Source organism: Antrostomus carolinensis, unplaced genomic scaffold (genome assembly GCF_000700745.2).
Source record: "Antrostomus carolinensis isolate BGI_N321 unplaced genomic scaffold, ASM70074v2 scaffold40458, whole genome shotgun sequence".
Lineage (NCBI taxonomy): Eukaryota > Metazoa > Chordata > Aves > Caprimulgiformes > Caprimulgidae > Antrostomus > Antrostomus carolinensis.
The window spans coordinates 4,178-19,340 of record NW_010335751.1 but is presented as its reverse complement, the minus strand read 5'-3'; the positions used below and the strand labels follow the sequence as shown (position 1 = coordinate 19,340).

Here is a 15,163-nt window from a genome sequence, read left to right as displayed (position 1 = left end):
CTCCCCCGTGGACCCCATCCATATCTTCGAGAGACCCATCGTCTCCGTCTCCTTCTTCAGCGACTCGGCTCTCTGCTTCGGGTGTAAATTCCAGTTCAAACCCATCAGGGTCTCGGAGCCCGTTCTCTTCCTGCCCGTCAAGAGGGGAAGCGTCACGGTGCTCAGGTAACTCCCGCCGTGCCCAGGCCCCCGGGGCTCGGTTGTGTAACGTGAATCATGCGGCTGCACAGCCCGACGGTGGCTCGGGCTCCATCTCGCCCTACTGTAAGCGTTGGGGGGGTCTCTTTGAGGCAGAAGGGGTGAAGGAAGGATCTAGGGGGAGGGTCGTGCTGCTGTGATGGGTGGGGATTGATTGCTTTTGGGTGGGTGCCCTCTCTCTGCAGAGCTTGAGGCACGGCCTGGTGGGAGCGCGGCCGCTTGCAGGGCCCAGCTTTGCTGTAGTTCCTGTAAATGATTAAAATAACACATCGTGACACAAAATGGATCCTCTGCCCAAGAGAGGTCAGAGCAGCTGGTTGGGACGGGGCTCCTGGATCTATTCTTAGCTCGGCTGGTACCTCCCTGACCTGACCTTAAGCATGGGGAGGAGGTGTGAATGGCCTCGTCTTCCCAGTCTGTAAACTGGGAATAACTAAACCCTCCCCTTGCCCCATGCTGACGGGGAACCCAGAGTGCAGAGCCCCATGGGACTGTCACTTGGAAGCACGGCAGGTCACCGGCACAAGGAAAGGACTTTGTGTGCGTTCTTGCAAGTGGGGGAAGAGCTCTGGAGGTGAAATGACCTGCCCAAGGTCACGCAGCCGGGCGGTAGTAAAGCTGAGATTGGCACTGGGGAATGCCTGCTTCCTAATCCCCACTGCCTCCCAGTATGTGCTGGGCAGGCAGGTGAGGGGGGCAGGCAGGTGAGGGGGGCAGGCAGGCTGGTGCACACCTACTCCTGGGGAAGGCAGCTCGAAGCCCAGCACCGGTGCTGCGTGACTCCGTGAGCACCAGTCCCTCGTGTCCCTGAAGGTCAGAGTGCTCCTGGCAAGGAGCAGGGATCACCCAGACTCCACCAGCAGCGCTCCAAGCTACCAACTCTATCCTCATTTGGAGTTTTATGGGATTTTTTTTGTTTGGATTGGTGAAGATTCAGGCTGGTTTTCAGGGCTCCCAGGCAGTAACACAATCCCCTGCTTTGGCTTGTAAAGTGATCGCCGCAGGGTTCGGGAAGGAATTTCCCCCCCTCTCCACGTACAGCCTCACACCGTTGACTCGTGCATCAATAATAAATGGGGAGATCTCACGTAGCTTTTATCTCAGAAAAGCTGCACAAACATTAACTAATCCTCACCCTGCCCCCGGCGTTAGGTAACTCCTGGGGATTAGCGAGGGAAGTGGGAACGGCGCGGAGGAAATTTGCTTATTCTCTGGTGAGTTGGCCCGGGGCAGGGAGGGGGCAGAGGTCAGGGTGATTTTGTGAGATGGGACCCAGGGGGACCTGTCCTGCTGCCTGTCCTTTCACCACAGATGAAGCTCAGTCCTGGGGGATGGAGGCTGCCGGGTGCGAGGCGGCTGCTCCGCTCTCTGACTTCTCCTCTTAGACAGGAGGAGGGAAACATTCTACCCTAATTTTCCTGCTGGTGTTGTGAACCCCTGTGTGCTGCCTTTCCTTTCACAGTAAATACCTGTCCTTCCTTTCACAGCCAGAGCTCTTTTTTATTTTTATTTTAATTTTTTTTCTAGGGACAGTGACAGTTTTTTCTTGCTTGGAAGCTGTTTAGTGCAGGGTCAGTCTGAAGTCATGTACCCACTAAGAAAACTCTTGTGGCCTTATGTCTGAAGGAGAATCAGGACTTTCCAGTGAAGGATGGTGAGAGGAGGGAGAGGTGCTTTTCTCCAGGGACAGAGAATGATGTTTTCTTGTCCTACACCCTCACTATCACCCCAAAACTGCTGGGGAGAGGCAGCTGGCTCAGGGCTCCCGGAACTGGAGCAGGATGTATCCCAAGCCTGGGCGTTTGGGTTGTTGGCCAACGTCACCTGGGTGCTGTAATCAGTTTATTAACGTGGCTGAAGCAATCCTACAAATCAAAGGAAGATATCTAAATCGAAGGGTTGCTTTCTGACTGACCCACAGCAGGCATTCACTGGCTTAATCCACAGTTAGATGTTCTGCTTTCCAGCAAATAATAGACTTTAAACCAGGGATTATTTCAATTTTGGTACAGCAGTTAGCAGATACTTAGCACTCACTTAAGAGAGATTCTGCCCAAGTGATTGTTCTGTGATGATTTGATCCTGGCTGGATGCAGGTTCCTCGGCAGATCTCCTTGTCTCCCCTCTAACCCCAGTAATTTGGGAGGAGCTGGAGGGGGGGAGAGGTGCAGACCATCAGTAGATTCTCAGGGGTGTATTTCCAAAATCCAGCCCTTGGTCATATTTAAGTCAACTCCCCAAACTTGGCTTTTCTCCTCTCCATAAACAGTTGCTGAAGGCAGTTGCCCTGGAGATAGGGAAACGGCGCAGATAGAAATGGCATGCTTGTCATGTCTGTGATTCAAATACTGCTGGGTCAGTGGCTGCTGCTGGCACGGTGCCTTTCTGGGGAAGCCAGGGGTAGCCACGTGCCTTTGGTTACCCTGTGGAAATGGTGAGGATCTAAAGAAAGCTGTTGGATCTCTCTTTACCCCCACATCACTCTCAGGCTCTCCCCAGATCACGCCTGTCCTGATCCTGCTCCCAGCAGCCTGTTCCAAATTGTCCTTCTGATGTTGTAGCCGCTTACCTGGCAGGAAGTTTGCAGAAGGGCTTTCCCCTTATCCCTCTCTTGACTTTATTTGCCTACTGTGAAGCAGGCTGTGGTGTTTGCAAACACTGAACCCACCTCAAACGCCCTGGGAAGCATTCAGATCTCGAGAGGATGGGTTAGTGGTTATAAGGTGGACAGGAGAGTCCCGGCTGGGCTGTGCACCTCTGCCAGCAGGACAAAGCCTAAGCCACCCTCTGACACTCTAAGGAGCCCTTTGCTCTTCTTTCAAAGCACTTTTTCCTCTCCTTTTGCATCTCTGGTGATGATTTGTCCTGGTAGGTTTTGACATCTAGAAGAAGACCTCCTCCAGTCCCCTCTTCTCTTGCAGCCCTTTGCTCCTGCAGGTCTGTCACGCTGCTGCCCAGGCCGAGAGGAAGCAGCAGAAGCACCTTGGTCTGGGCTGCTCTTCTCAGGGAGTCAGAGTTAAATTGGATTTCAATCCCATGGACCATCAGGTGGTTGTTGGGGGGTTGCTGGCTGGACTATGTTTGTGGGTTTTCTTTTTTTATATTTTTTATTAAAAAGAATTTTATGAGCATCAATCGACAGAAGCAGTGGGGAGGAGATGGAGCAATCTGCCTGTTCATCTGAGGAACGTGTGCTTTGACAAATGCTTTGCCTGGAAAAAAGGGAGGGAGCTTTTGGGGTGCAGAGCCAACTGGGGTGGGTGGTTCTAACCAGACCCCTGTGTCACACTGTGCCCTGCAGACACTGTCACAGGTAACACATCTCAGCATCAGCCCAGCTTTTGTTTGACTGTCAGGTGTTGCATCTCAGCACGGTTGTTGGAAATAGTGCAGTTGCAATCAGCCAGAGAAATAAATGACCAAAGGTAACGTGTCCCAGGTTCTGAGAGCTCCTATGCCAGATGGGCTTCCCCCTCTGCAGCTGGTGGGTGCTCCAGGTCACCTCCCCGCTGTCTGAAATAGCAGTGGGAGTGTCATGGTGTTTGTCTCTCCTCTTGTCTTGAGGCATGCCTGATGGTAGCATCATCAGAGCTGGTTGGAGTCTCTGGAGGATGAACCTGCTTTCTTCCCAGCTGGAGGAATCTCTTCACAACTGCCTGGATTAGGTGCCTTTCCAGAAAAATCTGATCCCTCAGAACAGGCTGTTGGTGCAGAGGAAGTTCTCTGTGTGCCAGTGGTGATGGGCAAATAGATTTGTTCAAGCTCTGCTTGATCTGGTCGGTGTCACATCCGTGGTTTGTGGCAGCAGCTGGAATGAACCACAGGTAAAACCTTGAACTGCTCTGACCCTGCGATGGACTCATGTGTGAGGTCCCTCTGCCTCTGAGCTGGCCTGGCTGTCGTCAGCCCCTAGAAATATTGCTTGTTCAAGACTCTGCAGAATTTCAGGGCCTCCTTTCTGGTGATGCTTGGACAAAAAAAATATGCCTCCTGTGTGAATCAGTTGTGTTGTGGTTCCACAGTAGCTCTTCTGGACTGAAAAAGAGACTCGGGGAGGAGCTGGGGGTGTAAGATCTGAGAGGTTAGGTAGGAGTTGGGGTGTTGGTTGGGGAGCACGTGGATGGTATCTGCACCTCACTGTGTTCATCTGGAAAGTGCTCTAGGTTGGAGACATCCTGCTCAGGTGTTCTCGTGGGCAGTAATTTAGGGTTTTCCTTACCAAGTTACCTCATTCTTTGGGTTTGTTCTCTGGGCAAGAAATCTCTGGGTGGACCCTCCATACTGTTATGGGTGTTCTGTTCCAGCATCTGCCCCTTCACCCATCATCAGGATGTGGCCAGGCCAGGCAGTGGGTAAGAAGTCAATGCCAGCACAGAGCAGAACTCGTGTGACACAAACGAATAATCTGGTTATTCCATTTCTCTGCCTGGTGCCAGTGTGAACCACTTTGCTGGAGGGCCCTGCTGAGACAGTGTCGCTATATTCCATATGATGCAAGCTGGGTTTTCCCCACACCAGTCTGGCACGGGGGCAAACTGGTAGATCCTCATCAGGGCCTTGGACAAGGGTGCTGGGGCTGTTGTTTTGGTGCTGACCATGAGCTCTGCCTGGTGCTGCTCTGAAAGCGTGTTGGGAAGGGGGATCCTGCCTGGGGAGTGAGAATCATCGAATCCCAGACTGGTTTGGGTTGGGAGGGACCTTAAAGCTCATCCAGTCCCAACCCCCCTGCCAGCAGCAGGGACACCTTCCACTAGACCAGGTTGCTCAAAGCCTCATCCAACCTGGCCTTCAACACTTCCAGGGAGGGGGCATCCACAACTTCCTTGGGCAACTTGTTCCAGTGTCTGACCACCCTCACAGTGAAGAACTTCTTCCTAATATCTCATCTAAACCTCCCCTCTTTCAGCTTAAACCCATTTCCCCTTGTTTTGTCATTAACTGCCCTTATGAAAAGTCCTTCCCCAGCTTTCTTGTAGCCCCTTCAGGTACTGGGAGGCCGCTATAAGATCTCCCTGGAGCCTTCTCTTCTCCAGGCTGAACAGCCCCAACTCTCCCAGCCTGTCCTCACAGCAGAGCTGCTCCAGCCCTAGGATCATCCTGGTGGCCTCCTCTGGACTTGAGAATGAGTGGTCAGGCTGACACCTGGTGATGGAGAGCGCAGGTCTGGCAGCAGAGCTCTTCCTGATGTTCAGGGTGTCGCTGAGGATGTGCCCAGTTGATTGTTAACATGGCTGATATTAATGAATTTACTGGAGCTTGACACAGAGATTCCTGGAACAAAATAGAGCATCATTATAAGCCCTTTCGCATAATGCTGTCGTGTTCTGCAATGTTCTGCAGGACAGAAGGGATGGACATCACCCCCTGTTTCACCTGAGCAGGTCTTAGACTCTTAACTCCCTTCTCAGAGCAGTAAAGCTGTCTGAGAGGTGTGTGTTTCCTGGTGAGTGGGTGGGTTATCTAACCGGATAAAGGAAACCTGCTTCCATCCCTGGAGAGGACCTGGGTGTGTGTGATCTGTTCTCAATGCTTCGAGCATCCTGAATAACCTGCAGGATGATGTCCCTGCCTGCCCGTGTTCCTGGATGACATGGCAGCAGCTTCATGGTAAATCCTCATGAGGAGAGTGGGCTCAGTGGTTCCTGCTTCAGCTTGAACCAGCGTGGGGCTGTGCTGGCTTTGCATGGCCTGGGCAGCTTTTGCCAAGTCCCTTCCAAGGCCTTCTGTCCTCGTCAGCCATTTCAGGAGCCTCTGAAGGTGTTTAACTTCTCTTTTTCCCATGTTGGACTCTAGAAGACTTTGTGAACAGATGCTCTCCCAACAGCAGGTAGAGGGCAGGCCCACCTCTCTGACCTGCTCATTAGCACCCATGTGAATGACGAGCTGTGCTCCTGGCAGGGTGGCTTGTTTGTCCAAGCAGCTGTGATGGCTGCTCTCCATTGATCTGCCACAATCTCATGCTGTGCTGGACCCAGGAATTGTGCTGAACAACTGAAACAGCCACAAGAAAAACACTCCTGGGTGTTGCAGGTAGCTGGGCCCCTCGTTGGCCATGACTTTCCTCCTGCCTGCTAGAAACGTGGAGGAGGTGAAGTCATCTCATGCAGTGAAACACTCCTGCCCAGAATGGCCCTTGCGTGGCCATGCAGAGCCTGGTGTTATTTATATTCACCAGCCCAGGTAGCTGTCTCACCTCACAAGCCCCATGACAGGGAGGTTTTGGGAGTGCAGGTCTGAATTTGAAGGTTACCCTGTGTGCATTGTGCTGGGGTTACGCTGTGCTGGGGGGTGGTGTTTGTACCATGACTGAGGATGTGCCACGTGGTGGGTAGCAGGGAGGGTGAGGGTGCTGAGGTGGCAGTGTCTGTACCCATGTGAGGGGGGTGAGGCACTTCTACCCCACTGCACCCTCTCCTTGACTAATGATTCTTCTCATTGACTCCAGCACATGTTCATGTGTGGATGTGCTGCACATCTCAGCCATGAGAGGTGGCTTTTTCGTGGGGACATGTGTGAGAAGATGCTCTGGAGCAATGTGCTGATTCCCCCCCCCCATTGCTCTCTAATCTCTTGATAAATGAATTGGCTGAATTTATACTCCATAAACTCATTTTCTACATGTCTTACTTCACAATGTTGTGGCAGGTGGTGGATTCCTCTGGTGTATGCTAAAAAATTGAGTCCAAAAGAAAAAAAAACCCTGGTTGTCCTCATTCTTTCCTGAAGTTTCTTCCTTCCTATAAGTCTAGTTCCCGTGTTCCTGGGCAGTAGTGTTTGGAGGAGGAAGTTAGGAAATGAGTTGTTGAGGCTGGCAACCACTTTCTGCTTCTGCCTGTCATCTTTCTCACAGCAGCTTTCTGTTTTTTTGTTGTCAGTGGATATGCAGCCGATGAAATTACACACTGTATTCGACCCCAGGATATCAAGGAGAGAAGAGCTGTCATCATCCTTCGAAAGTAAGTGTTGAAGCCTTCCAGACAGTAAGAGAAACTTGAATGTGGTGGTGTGATGGTTTCTAAGGTGCTTTTAAAGAAATGCTTTAAAACTGCCTTGCTTGTTAATTTGCTGGCTTGATGTGACATCTTGATTAGATGTCACTCTGATGCTCATGTCTTGCTGTCCCCATCACTTGGCCGGTGGAGATAGATGGAATTGGTTACTACAGAGTTAATAACTCCTTGGCTCTGTGCAGTGGTACTTCATTGTAATGTCTGGTTTTGTAAGCCCTGTTCATGTCCAAACACCTGGCTTTCGTTGGCTGGCTGACTCCACACAGCTAGGATTTCAAATGCTCTTGTTTTGGGCTGTGTATTCAGGTGCCTGATCATATGATACCCACATGCCTGAGTTACCTGGATGATCCTTTGAAGCTGATGCTTACCATGAAGAATCTTCTCTAAAGCTGATAAAGTTTTTTGGGTGAAATGACTTTCATTTCCTGGAGAGAACGAGGAAGATGCTGGCTTTGAAGGGAAATGGATGCAGTGAATTTAGTGATCACTTTACAGAGCTTGTCCTTCAAGTTGGTGTTGGGAAACCAAGCTCTGTAAGCTGTATCACACGCTTCCTTTTTTAGAAGATACACTGGCTTGGTCAGCTGATGGCATTTCATCAGCCAGTGTGTCTGTTCCTAAGCTCTTCAGAAGAGAAAATGGAAAAAAAACCACCCCAAACCCAAACTAACCCCACCCCAAACTCCTCAGTATAACATTCTTTTGTGCCCAGAAATGTCATCTCTCATGAGTTCTACTAGGAGACCAAAAAATGTGACTGCCACAAGTTGACCCACGTTGATTGTGCCTTAGAAAGTCTCAGCAGTAATTCCACTGTCGAGAAATCTTTTTGCAAGTGAAAACACACATGACTTGAGTAGTGTGAACCCAGATGAAAACGTGGGTATTGGTGGCAGGGCTGCAGTTGTGACCCAGGTTGGCATAAGGTTATTAGGTAAAAAGTCTAGATTCAGACTTGCTGAGCTTTCAGACAGCTTAGTTGGTTTCAAAACAAGTCTGGCAGTGTTGTGAAGATCCGGCACAAAGCCAGTGGAGTGGAGTTGGACATCTGGTTAGAGAGACCCACGAAATGAAGGCAGGAAAAGCAACAGCCCTGAGGTGTTCAATGGGCAGGATCAGCACAGACCCAAGGAGACAGGATGAGATGTGGCTGGTGATAGAGTGGGATCAAAGAAAAAAACAAGATGAGGACCAAACCACCCAGTAGTTGGTTATTGCCACGTGAGGTTTAAGGCGAGAGGGTTGCAATAAGAACTGAAAGGCTGTTATGTTCCTGTTACTGGTTACTGCAGCCAATGAAAAGCGGTGTGAGTGCTGATGAGCACTGGTGGAAGGCATCTCCAAATCCTCTAGCTGCTTTAGCTGGGCTTTGGGATAGAGAAGCTGCCTGTCCTGGGCTGTGGAGCAGTTCCCTAGAAAAGTCAGACTCTGCTTCATAAGCTAAAGCTGCCCAAACTGGTGCAGATATCTAACACAGTTGTTTAAACTGGCTCAACCTCTTGCTTCCATGAACTTCTGTAAGCTAAGGGTGTTGAGTTATTTCAGTCTATCCTGACTGCCCTCAAAGAGCTGCTGGGCAAGCACCTAGCTGGCTGAGATGGACCCGGGCTGACCTGGTGCATCGCTGCTGAGCAGACAAGGCCCATTAGCTCCTGGCAGAGCCGTGTTGGTTGTCTTTGCTTAACCATCCCTCTGTAGCAGCGTGTCCTTCTGTCTGCCCCTGATTTTAGGGGCCCAATTTCCTTAGCATTAGTGTAGAAGTGTCTCTGCTCAGTCATACACAGACAGCGATGAGCCGACTTGACTGGCAGGTCGAATTGAAACCACAACAGCATTTTTTTCTCTTGAGCAAAGTGGAAACCCCCCTGGTAATTATTTTTTTGTGTAATCTCCGTAGAGTTTAGCAGCCCTGGTGAATACATGGCAATTGCCTGTTTGCCAAAGGGTGAACTCTCACTGCTGCCAAATAGAGCTTATTAATTGCTGCTTATCCCTTGTGACGGCGGCCGTCTCCTCGCCGACTCCCCGCGCGCTCACGCACGCACAGCAGGGCTGCGCTGACCTCTGCCTGTGCTCGCATCCCCACGACCTGGATCACTGCAGTGAATGCTGTTCCTTGCTCCCAGACTTTGTACAGTCTGAAATAGTGTGTTATGCAACCAGGAAAACAGTTACTTCCGCTGGTAGCCTGCTACGAGAGGCTTGGGAGCAGCCAGCGGCCTCGTGAAACTCTTCTTCCTCATCATCGTGGTAAGAATCGGCCTCGAGGTTTCCAGCAGGATCAGATCAGTTGGGTCATAGAGCAGCATAAACTTTCCTGTAGCTAAGAGCTGGGATATTCAACTCCAAATAAGCTGCCAGAGCCTGCTGGGCCCCAGACGTTTGAGTCTGGATCTGCTCTTGCCTCTGCTCGGAGCGCGTGGTTCTAGAGACGGCTTTTGCTGGCAGCCAGAGGAGAACAAAGCTGCATGGGCTGGAGAAGTGGCTGGGTTTTGCAGGATGCTTCAAGCAGCGTGGTTACCAAGTAGGTCATAAACACTTCAGTGCTGTAGTGTGATGATATTTACAGCGTTTCCTGCGTATGGGAGCACAGGACTGCGGGGAACCAGCAAGGTTTGGAAGCGCTTTGTGCAAGAATCTAGAGGGGAGGAATGATGCTCTTGATTTCCCGAGATACTGATGGAGGGAGGGGATAGAAGTGAGACCTATTGAAGCAGGTCTCAAAACTCATTTCAGAGGGTTTATGCTGCTGTTTGTAAGCAGTTACATTGGGGAGTTATTCTATTTAACTTGAACTTTGGTAGGCAATTTGCTCTCCATTTTAGTGTAGCCTCTCCTCATACCTGGTCCTGCAGAGCTGTGGACAGAGAGAGCGTGGCTGGTGTTCCCTTCCCCTCGCAGTCTATTTGGTGGTTTGTTTGTTTTAATTGCAGACCTGTAGTTGCTGTTGTGTTTGAGAGGTATTTTAAACCACCTAACTTGTCTGGGGCAGGATCTGCAATGCCTTCGGTGTTCTAACTGGCCTAGGTCCAGTCCTGGAGCTGAGAACAGCTCAGGACGATGGTGTTGTGGACTAGAGCAGGCTCCAGCCTGGCCACTGCCCGCGGAAGTGTTCCTTGTTTCTGGCATGCTGGGCAGACTTGGGCTGCTGTGCCGGCCTGGCATCACCCTGGTTAACTGAAGAGGCTCTCCCCGATGGCGAGAGGAAGCTTGGCAACTGGACGTGCTTCCTCATGGGAGTTTAGGTTGAGGTTCTCCTGTGGAAACCTCCCTCAGGAGCTAAAGTTCAGCATTAGAGAGCAAGTAGTGATTCTCCCCTTTCTTTCACCCAGACCCCTTCCATATTCACCCCTAATCCCAAGGAGGGAGGCAGGCTGCAGCTACAATATCAGGATCCCTTTCCTTCTGGGAAGTAGCTTGGATCCTTCTGAATTTGGCAGCTCTGGAGTATCAGTAGCACCTTTTAGTGTCTTTTGTCTATTCTTAGACTTCAGTCTGTGTTTTCAAATAGACTTTTAGTGCTTGTAAGTTGAGACTGGTAACTGTGCTGTGCTCATAGACAGTGATAGTACCATGGTGAGATGCTGCACCATCGAGTTTCCTGCTGCTCGGTCTGCTGCCTCCCTCCACGTGTGCGTGGCTATGGTTGTGCTTGGGCCAGTGACCATTCTGCTCTGGGATGAGCTGTGCTTGCTCTCTGGTTTCTATCCCAGCACAAACAAGGTGGTGCTGTGCTGCTGGAAGGGATGTGGTGCAGTTTCCATTTACTAGACCTTCTCCTGACTCGTACTTCAACTCTTTAAACCTTCTAGTCAAGCTGAGAAATGCCTGACCCCACGAGATCTTGAGACAGTAGGGAGTTTCCAGATAGAAGCAGTTATTACTGTTGTAAGTGATGATGAATTTCACAGGGCATTTCCCAGGTGGCTTAACTGGAGCTGCGAGTTATTGACGAGTCACTGTGATTTCATAAGATTTCACAGAGGCTCCAACACCTCAGCTCTGTATCTCGTAACTGGGATTGGAGTGAGCTCAGCACCGTTCACATTCACCTCACAACTACATGGGTCTCTAAGCCTTCCTCTTCCCTCTAACCAAGGCAACAAAGGTTAAAGCTGAAGCTTTGAGAACCAGAAAGCTGCAGCTTGTTCTGCTGTGGAGTGCAATAGTCCTGAGCCTCTTCCTGAGCTGTGTGGCTGGGATTGAGGGTTCTGCTTCAGCACATCAAGGACAAGCGTCTGCTGCAGCGTGCTGGCGGTTCTGGAGAAACTGCTTGCAAATTCTTTTCTCTTTTAAATATTTGCAGAACAAGACTAGATGCACCTCGATTGGAAACAAAATCCCTGAGTAGCTCTGTGTTACCACCAGGTTATAACTCTGACCGTCTATCAGGAAGCAACCGGGACCAGATCCTGAAACCAAAGCGGTCCCATCGCAAAGCAGATCCCGATGCTGCTCACAGGTAGGATGGTCTCTCCTCACAGCAATGTTTTGGGTGATATCTCTAGGTCACTGAGTGTCTGAGGTTCCTGGCCTCTCACAAGAGAGACTGCACACCATGTTTAGAAAAAAAACCATCCCAGTTTGCATCTCCTGGGTGCTTTCTGTGGTGTCCAGGTCTGTTTTATTAGAATGAGGTTCTTTATATGTTCCTCCTGAGCTTGTGGAGTCTGAGCTGTGGCTGTAAGCAGCTTACATTGTTTATCCTGTGAGTGGCATAATGAAGAAGCAATAGATTTGGCTGGCTCTTGATAATGCAGTCATTCAGAACAATAGTTTCCCTGCAGCTAATTATTTTTGACCTCTATTGCCAAGCAACCTGTGCAGCTGCGTTAAACTATATTATGAAAGCAGTCTTGGGAGAGAACGTGAGGTTTTGCTATCTGGGAAAGGTGAAGGCCACCTTGGGAAGCTTCTCAGACCTGTTTTGCTTCCAGAGCTGCATGTGTATATTTTTGTGTTTGTAAACAGACTGTGTGAATACAGAAGTCTGACCTTCAGGAGAGCTCCTTGCTGAGGGTTTCAGACAGCTTGAGCTCTGCAGCAAGGCTTCCCTTAAACACCACCTTGCTCTGTGTGAACGTACCGAGAGCTGTGAGTGACAGCCAGTCTGCCAGCTCTCATGCAATATTTCTGGTATTCTCCAACTCCAAAGCTTCCTGAGGATTGAGGTGGTGTAAAAACCACGGGGTTTGGTCCTGGGGCTTGGCTGCTGTGCGGTCCCAGACCATGTTTCAACCTGTCCTGGAGGGAGGAGGGTGGGGATGGCTTGTTTGTGAGCGGTGTTCATTCACCTGGACTCAGAGTGGCTGGGATCAAGAAGAAGCCTGCAAATGAAAGCTTACCTCTGAGCACGCAGCGGGCCGCCCTTCGATTAGAGAAGCGATCATGCAAGACAAATCTGCAGGTCTCTGAGAGCTGGTTTTCAACCTGATGTGACCTTATCAGGGTGGAGGGTTTTGCACAGACTCCTGCAGCAGATGGGTATCAAACCCATGTTTTTCTCTTCTTTTTGGCCTCAAAGACTCCAGTAGAACATAGGTAAAGAGTGTGGATATTGGATAGTGGTATCTCTTAGAGGAACTTGGCAGTTGCCACCTAGGATACAATAAATGGTCTGTGCAGCCCACCAGCCTGTTCTTACTACAGAGTGATAGGCCCCACCTGGAGTAAGGCCCCACCTGGAGTGCTGCGTCCAGTTCTGGAGCCCCCAACATAAGAAAGACATGGACCAGTTAGAACAAGTCCAGAGAAGGGCCACCAGGATGATCCGAGGGCTGGAGCAGCTCTGCTGTGAGGACAGGCTGAGAGAGTTGGGGCTGTTCAGCCTGGAGAAGAGAAGGCTCCAGGGAGATCTTATAGTGACCTCCCAGTACCTGAAGGGGCTACAAGAAAGCTGGGGAGGGACTTTTCATAAGGGCAGTTAATGACAAAACAAGGGGAAATGGGTTTAAGCTGAAAGAGGGGAGGTTTAGATGAGATATTAGGAAGAAGTTCTTCACTGTGAGTGTGGTCAGACACTGGAACAGGTTGCCCAAGGAAGTTGTTGATGCCCCCTCCCTGGAAGTGTTCTCGGCCAGGTTGGATGAGGCTTTGAGCAACCTGGTCTAGTGGAAGGTGTCCCTGCTGCTGGCAGGGGGGTTGGAACTGGATGATCTTTAAGGTCCCTTCCAACCCAAACCATTCTGTGATTCTATGATGGCAGGTGAGAGCAGAGGCAGCTTTGCAGAAATAACAGTTGCCCTGTGCTAATGTTTGAGAGAACTAGCGAGAGGACAAAGGAGTTCAGAGGTTTGATCCTGCACCACAAGCATCCCAACAGCTTAAAAGGAGCTCAGCTCTGCGCTGTGAGTCCTGCTGTAGGAGACACAGCCCCCTCTACCGAAGGGATGTCTCTTGGGGGCCTCAAGCTGCACTTCGAGAGGTGACTGGGCTGTTGGGAAGTGTTCCTGGTGGATTTGAAGACCAAAACTTGCTCAGGGAAGTGGAAGGACTTGCACCATCGAAAGCAAAGTTCTCAGCCTCCCCGTGGAGATGCAGCTTGATGATCTGTTCCTGCTCTGCCAAGGGAACATGGAAAAGTCAGTCCTATCAGTCAGAGTATGCAAATCTGCAGGTGGTGTCCACGCAAGGAGTGCCTGAATCCTGTCGTGGATGTGCTCTGACTCCTCTCTCTCTCTCTCTCTCTCTCTCTCTCTCCGTAGGCCACGGATTCTAGAAATGGATAAAGAGGAGAACAGGCGCTCAGTCCTCTTACCAAAACATAGGAGACGGAGCAGCTTCAGCTCCGAGAACTATTGGCGAAGGTCTTACGAGTACACGGAGGACTGTGACGAGGAAGAGGAGGACGGCAGCCCAGCCAGGAAAGTTAAAATGAGGCGACACTAAGGATTGCACTTTCCGGGCTCACGGAGCTGATGAAATTGGCCTCCAGTCTGTGAAAACTTTCTCCTCCCTCTGGCTATCTTCCATCTCTAGCTTCAGTTTTGGTTTTTCCTTTCAGGCTGAAGAGTAAACAGGAAGGATCTAGCAATTTGGTTTTATGAATGGAGGAATGCTGAGACATACGTAAGGATGGAACATGTCCAGTGCACATGGTGTCCTGAGTCATGCGTCAGACGGGCATCTCTCCCTTAGGAAGCAGATAAAGTTATGCCAGGCTGTCTGTTGGGATTTCTTTTGAAAACACCAAAAAGTTTAACTGTTTTCCTTGCGCAAGATTCAAGAATTGTTTTGTTTTTTGTTTTTTTTTGCTTTAACTTTCTTCCTTTCCAAAATGTTCTAAATATGATGTTTGACCCCAGGAGCTGAAATTCTCTCTGGTGGCCTCGTATTCTTTGCTTCACCAAAGGGCTCCTTGGTCTGCTCTTACCTAGTTGTTGTTGGGTTTGTTTTAAGGGTGCCCTGCAGTAACTGGAAGTTTGAAGCTTTGCAGACCCCTCTTACTGCGATTGATTTCAAAGGGTTTAGGACGTTTTTGTTGCACTTTAGTCTCAGTTTTAAATACCGTAGGTTTCCTTTCCAGTCCCTTTTCCAAAGCCAGCGTGGGCTCACAGCTTTGTGTCCCTGTGCTGCCCTCTCCGAGAAGAATGTATTTGAGCTCTGGTTTCTCAGTGCTGGTCTGACCAGGGGTATATTGTGGTTGAGGAGGAAGGAAACGTGGCTGGCTTCACCGAGGCTGGCCCAGCATTGACCTGAGGTCCATATTGGAGCCCCAGGGCTGTTGAGTGAGTGATCACATTGAGTACATGCTGCTTCCCAGAGCTGGAGATAGCAAAGAGGAGTAGGAGAGACGCTGTGCTTGTGAGGACGTTTGTCTTGGGACCCGCTGAGAAGAGCTGTTCTCTGCTGCCTGGGGAACTGGCTTTTGGTCCCTCGCCCCTTTTAGGTGGAGAGAGTTGAGATGACGCAGCATCCCATCCTGAGGGACTGTCAGAGCAGGAACAGGCACT

The 15,163-nt window shown here is 50.3% G+C and overlaps 1 protein-coding gene across 1 annotated transcript in view; it reads left to right on the top strand.

The window, feature by feature from the left end:
- The window catches only part of ALKBH5 (alkB homolog 5, RNA demethylase), a gene marked incomplete at its 5' end in the record, with an annotated part of 15,026 nt that extends 229 nt beyond the window's left edge, over positions 1 to 14,797 (top strand). Inside the window, 4 exon segments of the mRNA XM_010174656.2 lie at positions 1 to 165; positions 7,074 to 7,154; positions 11,518 to 11,673; positions 13,916 to 14,797. The exon segment at positions 1 to 165 is cut by the window's left edge and continues 19 nt beyond it. Coding sequence (XP_010172958.1) covers positions 1 to 165; positions 7,074 to 7,154; positions 11,518 to 11,673; positions 13,916 to 14,099 — 586 coding nt within the window.
- Positions 14,798 to 15,163: the final 366 nt, after the last annotated feature.